The sequence below is a fragment of the Seriola lalandi genome, unplaced genomic scaffold (assembly GCF_002814215.2).
Source record: "Seriola lalandi dorsalis isolate HSWRI2012SDOR001 ecotype SW California unplaced genomic scaffold, Sedor1 jcf7180002054353, whole genome shotgun sequence".
Taxonomy (NCBI): Eukaryota; Metazoa; Chordata; class Actinopteri; order Carangiformes; family Carangidae; genus Seriola; species Seriola lalandi.
Window position 1 is genome coordinate 52,542 of NW_019524906.1, and position 8,787 is coordinate 61,328.

General features: G+C 42.3%; 1 protein-coding gene across 2 annotated transcripts in view; it reads right to left on the reverse strand.

Moving 5' to 3' along the window:
• The window catches only part of rxrgb (retinoid X receptor, gamma b), a 23,640-nt gene extending 15,438 nt beyond the window's left edge, over nt 1–8,202 (reverse strand). Inside the window, exon 1 of one of the 2 annotated variants that reach the window (XM_023408003.2) lies at nt 7,972–8,202. In XM_023408003.2, the coding sequence (XP_023263771.1) occupies nt 7,972–8,188 (217 nt within the window). In that variant the 5' untranslated portion in view covers nt 8,189–8,202. Of the gene's footprint in view, nt 1–1,495; nt 1,907–7,971 lie in introns of those variants that run through there. The other variant, XM_023408004.2, reaches the window with a different exon arrangement.
• Between the last annotated feature and the right edge of the window lie 585 nt (nt 8,203–8,787).

An 8,787-nucleotide genomic window follows, 5' to 3' on the forward strand; every position in this document is an offset into this window, starting at 1 on the left:
TCTGTACGAAATTTCATTGCAATCCGTCCGACAGCTGTTGAGATGTTTGAGCCTGGACCAACCAAAAGACTGAAATGCTAGCATGGCTGAAAGGGTCTTAAACGTTGTGGTGATTTCACGTTTTAACCCTTTTAACTTCAAACTGAATATAGGCCTACTGAATTTCATCCTATTGCTTATCACCATCTCCCAAAGCATTGTATTGTTTTAGAGTGATCCTTCCAGATGTGAAAATCAAAATCACAGAGTCAAGATTTTCTTGAAACAGACACAAAATTGCTTCACTTTGTTTGTTGTTTAGCTCTGTAGCTCTTGAACGCAATCTTTCTGCAAGTACCTCTAAAGTTGATTTTTTTTTTACCTCATACTGGTATGACCTGAAGCTGTTGGCTGTCATAAAAAATATATTTGTCTGCTTTGAAAACGGGCATGTGTGAGGTAAATTGTGCCCAATTCGTATTTAATGGCTGTATGACCATCTTCGTGGTTTTCCACTGAGGAGGACCTACAGTTGTAAGCACGAGTGTCACATGCTTCTCTCAAGGACACTAGAGAAAAGAATCAGTGCTCTACTGCCCACACATTATCCATACACACACAGTGAAGACAGTTAATAGGCCCAGTCCAACTATAGCATGCGTGTATGTGAGCTCACATCAACATCTCCCACACCTCTTCTCACACAGGAAGGAGGACAAGAAAAATAACTCATCAGGACTCGCGTTGATGGAAGGATGCAGGGTGACAGACAACAGACACAAACCAAGAGAGAAAGCAGAATGGAGAGGGCTAATAGGAAGGGACAAGTGTTGAGGGATAAACAGATAGTGAAGGACGAGGAAATGAGAGCTGGAGGCGTCCTTTTAAGTTGAGTGGCGTCCCAGCTGACCACATCTGAAACCTCAACTGAGACACAAGCTCTTGATTGTAACCTGCAACAGCAAGGCCTTGTTCCTGACACAACGGGTTAAAATAATCCAATGATTTTAAAGACAGGAACTGAGCTGCTGGAGGACAATAAGCGCATGAAATCTGGACTTACATACAGAATCCCTATCAAAATAAAGTCCCCCAAGCACTGGAAGAAATTCATCACATATAGATCATACTGTATATTATTCATATGGAAAACTATAAAATGCAAATAAGTTCCACAGATGAATCTGCCCTGCTGGTTGCACGTTTCTCCCGCTGAGAAATGAAATAAAATAACTTGTTGTAAGAGTACACAGGGATTAGAGGCATTACTGTAATGCATCTGTGCAGTGTTAGCTTTTAGTGCCCAAGCTTCACTCATGTGGAAAATCACAGAGCAACAGTGGTACAGACAGGTAACATCTTCCACCAACAACAATCCCTGAGTCTGATCGGTGCATTTCTAACCACACACACACACACGCACGCACGCACGCACGCACGCACGCACGCACACACACACACACACACACACACACACACACACACACACACACATATACAGGACAAAACTACTCACAGTGACCATAACCTATCTCTCTCCCCGGGATTCCTTCAGTTGCAGGTGATGCCACCGGGTGCCACATGCCTTGAGGTGCAAGTGTGGCACTGGCAGGATGCCAGTCACTCAGGACCAGGACTCAGACTCGAGTGTTGGCTCGGTGACAAGCTGAAAAATGACGAGTATACTCCGCGAACGGAAGAGTCGCCGTGGAGAAGGGTGGCGGTGGGGGGAGCATCAGTGAAGAGCAAAAGAGGCGGAGTCCACCAGCGCCGGTTATAGGATTACCCAGATTATCCTTCCCCAGAGATCAATCCCACAGGAACTGTTTGCTGCCTGACTGCCGCACAAATCAGCTCTTCTACCACCCACTCATCTCATCTCATCTCGTCTCTCTCTCTCTCTCTCTCTCTCTCTCTCTCTCTCTCTCGCTCTCTCTGACTTTTGGTAAAATTATCTGTGCAGAGACACCTGTTGTAGTGGCAGAACAGGGTGACTGGCACAGAGAGGGAGTCACACTTAAGAGTAAAGTATAACCAGACCTTAAAAAGGATCAAGACTGGAGAGCATGGGAAGACAGAGTGACACTGATGGTGCGTTTGTCTACAAGGGTTGTTATGTGTCATTGACATTTCTTCATTTTGTTCCCTTTTTTCTGAATATTAGTCACAGACTCTGTAATATGTAGGTGGTATAAATGGGATGTGAGTGTTGAGAAAGGAAGTGACAAGAGGCGGTTGGAGGCTAAAGAATTCTCTCTTCTATCTCCCTCAAAATATCTGTAATTCGGCCTCATGCCAAGAAATGGCCGTGCCAGCATGCATGCTTAATGGTACTGTTATGGCATGTGGAGTTGCCTGTGTGCACATTGTTAGTATGTTTGTGTGTTTAACGAGTGTTATAGCATTCCAGGAAGTCGGGAATTGTCTTTTTCAATGCTCTACGATGGTCAACCAAACACACAGCAAAGCGAACATCCAGATGCAAACACAGGCCAAAAATATACCTTAAAGGCAATGAGGAACAATACATGACAAACCTTCAGGGAATCTAAATAAACTGCAAAATGCATGCAGGGATAGATTCAATCTTTAATCTGATCCTAGTTACAAGACTGCAGCAATCAGAAAATACTTTCAGAAACTACTAAAATGCTTTTAGTGAATCAAACAGCACTAAAAATCAGCGTGCGAGCAGTGGGAGTAAAGTTTGTTCAACAATAGCTGAGGCAGCATGCATTCTTGGCCACAGAAGTATACCATATCATTATCACCAGAAAATAGCCCTAGCCAATAAATGTGACATTGGCACTGATTTAAGTCTGCAGCTGCTCCTTTTCATTTATCCTGCCATCCTATCAAATGTACACCCTTCCTTGTTTCAAACATTTGCATTAAAAGATAGCATTGAAAACTTGGGAAGCCTTCCCCAGCATGTGAGTGCGTCTATTTTACTTTCATGACTTAACAGAGTTTGCTTGTGCAGAGCACCTGCATGTGACTGGATCAAATGTCTATACAGTGCTTGAAGGATAGCCACTAGTAACCAGATCCCCTCAGTGACAGGGACCTGGCAAGAGACTCAGACTTGGTCGGACACAAGAGGAGACGACAGCCAAGTAGAAGAGACACTTGCCTCTCTTTCAGTCTTAACAAATCCCACAGGGAGAAGCTAAAATAATACAGTCCTTCTTAAATGCATGCTGTTATAATAGTGCGTCGTGGCCCACATAACAACTGTCAAATTAACCCTGAGAGCCATAATTAGCATTCATAGATGTATCATGGACTGGGAAGTGGGTTGGGGGTTGGTGGGGTGGTGGTAGGAGTGGGGTGGTATTTGGTAAACCTAAATTTAGGGTACACTCCCATATACATATTATCAGGTACGAGCCTTTGCATTTGTGAGTGTGAGATAGGACTAGCACACTAAAATGGCACTCAGGGTACTCAAAATAGCTTAGTGAGGTTTACAGCATGTTCTTCATGTCTCTCAATGGAGAGGTTTAATGAGACCTAATGTGCTTAGCTGTTACCTGTTGCTGCCATTTGTGCTCCTGTGGGGCACAGAGTGCCATGAAGAACACTTCGCCTGGTCACTCAAATCAACTTCAATTGAGCCATCAATTTCCCCTCATCAATCCCAGTCCTATTAATGGTAATAATGAACTAAATGCTTAACCCTTCAAATCATATACTTGCTTTGGGACTGACTCTGGGGAATAGGGCTGTAACAAAATGACTGTTTTCCTTATTGATTCATTATATGAAGAAGTGACTAATGGTTTATTCTAAAAAATGTCAGGAAATAGTGAAAGATACCCTTCACAAGTTCCAGAGAACATGTGATGTCTTCAAATTGCCTTTCTTGTCCAGCAAACAGCCAAAAACCCAACACAGTCAAGTCACACTGATCTAAAATAGAGGAAAGCAGAAAACTCTAACATCTGAGAAGCTGGAACCGGGGAATATTTTTTTTCCTGATAAATAATACGATTAATCAATAAACAGAATTATTGATTTAATTGATTCATCAACTAGTCTTCTCAGCATCATCTGGGTATATCAAAGGACACTGTTTAACTTTGTTTAACTATACAGTAACCAAAATACATTTACTAAAGAATTGCACTTAGGTACAATTTTGATTCATTTTGCTACTTATCACTCCGCTACATTTCAGAGGCAGATATTGTACGTTTCACTCCTCTACATTTATTTGACAGCTGTAGTTAGTTTTCACATTGCGATTTTAAATATAATATCTATGAACAGTTTATAAATATATGTAAACTACCCAACAGTATACGAAGCAGTTCAACTTAGCTCCACCTCGACCAGCTACTAAGATTTAAGTACTGCTTTCATGTTAATGCAGCGATAATAAATATCCAGTAGCATAACTGGATTGTTGTTACATGTAATGAAGTATTTCAATCTTTTATCTCAAACTTATTCAATCACAGACTATACTTATATTTTGAATGGGCGACCAATAATGCTTTCCCATCAAAAATTTGTACCAGTGATGACTGTTAACAATATTGGTTTTACTGACACATCAGCACCATGTGTGTGTGCAGGTGCAAATTGTAGCATTTTTTCTGCTTGCACTCAGATACACTGTTAGCAGGATATGGAAATGTACTATGTACGTGGAATGTGAGACGTCTTTAGCTGTTATGCTTTACATTTGCTGAATTAATTAAAAGCAAACACTGAACAGATCAGATGATTAAATCCACAGGGCTGAGTAGTATATGTTTAGTGCATGGAAAAAATGAGAGTTGCTGTGCGTCCATGTGTGATAGGTATGTTGTTATTGCATAATTAAAAAAGGAACAGCTTACTACATCTCATAACCAAACACGGCTGCAGCCCGTAGGCCTTTCAAGGTTCTCTGCTTGATTAAAGCTGGAATTAAATCAAGGCTTTGACCTTCTTCACTAATGACTAATTAATGGCAATTAGCCCAGAGAATGGCCTCCTTACGCCCCTTCTTTTCCCTTCATCCTGTTCTCACAATTAGCACCCACTCACACACACTGAAGACAAGCAGAGTCTTTTACACTGCCACATAAATACACACACTCAATCAAATGTGCCCAGGAATAAGCCCATGGTGTGCATTGTGTGCTAATGAGTGTGACAGCATTGAAGCATTGCAGGTCTCGGGCTATAGAATCCCTGAGCAAATACCTGCAGATTGCCCCACCCTCTCCACCTGTGTGGTTCATTTAACTCTGAGGGAGTGGGTGGGCAATGCTCTGTGCAGGGATCGGTTGTTAGAGAGCATGTTTCAATGCTGCCGGGACTCCACAGTCAAACAGCAACACCCACATTCTTTAAGTCACATGATATCATGGTCACATTTTGCTGCACAATAAGCTATGCATATAGGAAGTTCTGCATGTTTGCAGCCATGGAAATTTAGGCATGAGCGTGTGATTGGGTGTCTGTCTCTTTCTGCTTGTGTTTGTATCTGTTTGAGTGTGTGTGTGCATGTTTGTGTGTGTGTGTGTGTGTGTGTGTGTGTGTGTGTGTGTGTGTGTGCTGGGAGGTGAATCATTGACCTCTGGCAAGTGATGAGAGTTCACATCAACTAGGGTGACCTTTTTCCCCACCTCCCCACCCCCCCTCTACCCTTCACTTCCCCTTTTATTTTGCTCCCTTCACTCTCCCATCCGTTCTTCTTTCTGCCACAACTTCCCTGATTGGTGAGCTAAATTAAGTTCTCACTGTCAAAACTTGGGAGTGGGTGCTCGACAGTGTGTCTAGAATCACTTCCACTGACGGAAAAATAGAAAACCCTGAGCAAAAAAAAAAAAATGCTGACTGTACTCAATGCCCGGGGCAGGCCTGCATCAAACCTGCTGAAACACAACATGTCTGGGAAAAGCTGAGTGGATCGTGAAACAATCCGCACATAATCACCAAACTGCTTCGCCTTCGCCTCAGACTCCTGACAGATTCCAAAGGGTGATCATCTCCCATTCAAGAAATGAGCAGAGTTTATGGCCCTATTTTCATATCTGTTGGGTGTGTGGGCTGTGTATGCTAAAATACATCATAAATCATAGTTGTGAGCCAAAACACAGACAAAACAAGACTTGGAATGATCTTTCAGTGGTTGTGGCTTTCACTCAGAAACAGCTCAGTGTCTTTACTAACAACTTCTTTTTTTATGTAATTGCACTAAAATATATGAACTGTCCTCATCTAGGGTTCAACTGATACTGGTTGACAGCCACCACTCTTAGAAGTCGTGTGTTCAGAGTTCATATTTTCTATACTGTAGACTGTTTTAATATTGAAAAATTACAACTACTCAGTGTTTCACTCAAACTGCTATCCACTGTGGGGCAGGAAAGCTGCATCAGCAGCCAATATAGGGACCACAATTGGACAAAAAAAACTCCCCACTGAAACAGAGATTGATGGCCTTCTTGTGTTTAAATGGCAGACTGGAACTTTAAATGAGAAATGTCAATCACAACCAAAGTTAAGTCTTTTGGGTTTTAGTAAAATGTGCCAAATTTTTTTTTTTTTTTTTTTTTACATTTTTGAGACAGTTTTTATGGCGCGACAGACAGAAAAACCTTGGGATTACAGGCGGGGGGAAACATGGCTGACCAATATCTGATACTTAATAAAATATCAATAACAGATGAACTTATCTACACAAAACCACACTGGTGTCCTAATCTGCATAAATCTTGGGATGCCTCTACTGCCTGATCAAAGTGAAGTCTTTAAAGACAGACAACAAAGACTGTGTGGCCCAGGGGGGGCTGCTCTGTTACTTCTGTACATGTTGGGCTTCCCTCTACATGCTCTCCCATCCAGATGTCTCGCTCATTCCCCTGGGAGCCACATTCATTATGGAAACAATTTTCAGCCCCTCCAAATGGTGCCGAGATATCTGTGATAACATAAAGGGGCTGCCTGATTTTGTCTTCAAAGACGGATTTTATTTGTTTCCTGGTAGTGCCACACTATTATCTTTCATTTCCCCCACACAATAGACAAAGGTTTAGAGGCACATGCCATATTTCTACTGCAGTGGTTTGACAGTGAGTGTATCATTCAGGGAGAAAAAAAACATCACATGATAAATGATGCATGTAGCCTAGTGTGTAACTCAGTGAAGGTTTAACAGAGAGACTCTCTCTCTCAACATAGAGTCTAATCTGAAAATGTTTAGCAGACAAAAACACAGACCTAACACTTATTTGATATATTGTAAGTAGACTATGTACAGTATGTGCTCCACATGTTGCAAACTCCACAGTGGAAACAGAACCAATCCCATTTCCTTGTCTCTGTGGATTTTACGTTGTCACCAAAAAAACATCCTGATAATAGAAAAAAGCCATCAGCTGGGTCAAGGGCAAAGTCACCAGGTTGAGACCAGAGTTCAGCTTTACGGGGCAAAATCACAACACGCTGTCATTCAGCTGAATATAGCCACAGCGCTGACCAGGGCGCGTCTTACACTGGGCTACACTCCTGTTTACCACAAAGTAGAAGTTTGTTTATCAGCAGAAATCCGCCATTCCTCAAGGCTGTTACATGTATTTCTCTCTGGATCTTACGACCATCCCAGACCAATAAATTCTGTTTCTGTCTCAAACAGTTTAGCAAGAGACGCGCGACAAGCGCCATAAATTACATAAGCGCAATTAAAGTGCCAACCTCTGACCTTGCCTGACCGGCGCAACCACGATCACCTGACTTTTGCAGTGGTCGCAGCTTTCGTTTCAGTTGGCACACTTGCAAAAACGATTATTAACAAAGAGAGCAGCAGAACAACCAGATTCATGGACAGGAGTCGGTCGTTTAAGTCCGCGGACGCTTTCGCGCACGGCTCGCAGGCTGGAGAGAAGACGCCATGAAACAAATGCACCCCCCTCTAAGTCAAAACAAAACGCAGCAGCTTCGTGTGGAACAGTACAGTCACACTGCGCTCTACATAGGTCGTTGAGGCGTACTTACTGAGGTGTAAATACGGATCATTACTGTCCATACTGTGCGAGTTGTTGCGTCGATTTCCTACAGTCGGTGCCGCTCCACATCCCAGCGCATTCCTCTCCCAGCGCGACTGAACTCTGCAAGGCGGCTCTACGCGGGGGCCCAGCGAGGGAGGGGGGGCGGCAAAACAGGGCTTCTCCCAATGACAACAGTGGTCGATATCAGGATCCAACACGATCATGACGAAACGTCGCTCCCCTCAGTGACACTGTGTTGCAAGATTTTCCACAGTAAAATGTTACTTAAACGACAGAAAGAAAATATGCTTTTTAATACCGTTTGCCTTTTTTTTCTCCTAATCGCCTTTTTTCTACACAACCCCCCTCAATACTAATAATAACTGCAGCCAGTAAGTCTAATATTGTTAACAACATATTAGTGATGCCAGGAGATATGAAAGCACATGACTACCAATTCAAAAAAGATTGAATAGGCTACCACAACGTAAGCATTTAATTTTTATTTTACTCCCATTATGTTTATAGGCTTGTGGATATCTTACACGGATTATGATGACCCACTTTTGATGCAGTCTACTGTGTAATATTTACATTCATTATACATTTCTTGCGGTTTAACGAGCAAAAAAAGGATTGTTCATGTTAATCCGTAGCTATTATTAACTTTGATTAAATATGATTGGGTATTGCTTAAGTCTATTAAATCTATAAGTGCACGCTTGTAAAATTTAAAATGCAAAACACTGTTTTTAATCTCCTGCCATCTTCCTCTGAGGGGATCTCTCTAGTGTTTACCTACTGCTATAGTGTGAGTCCTGGT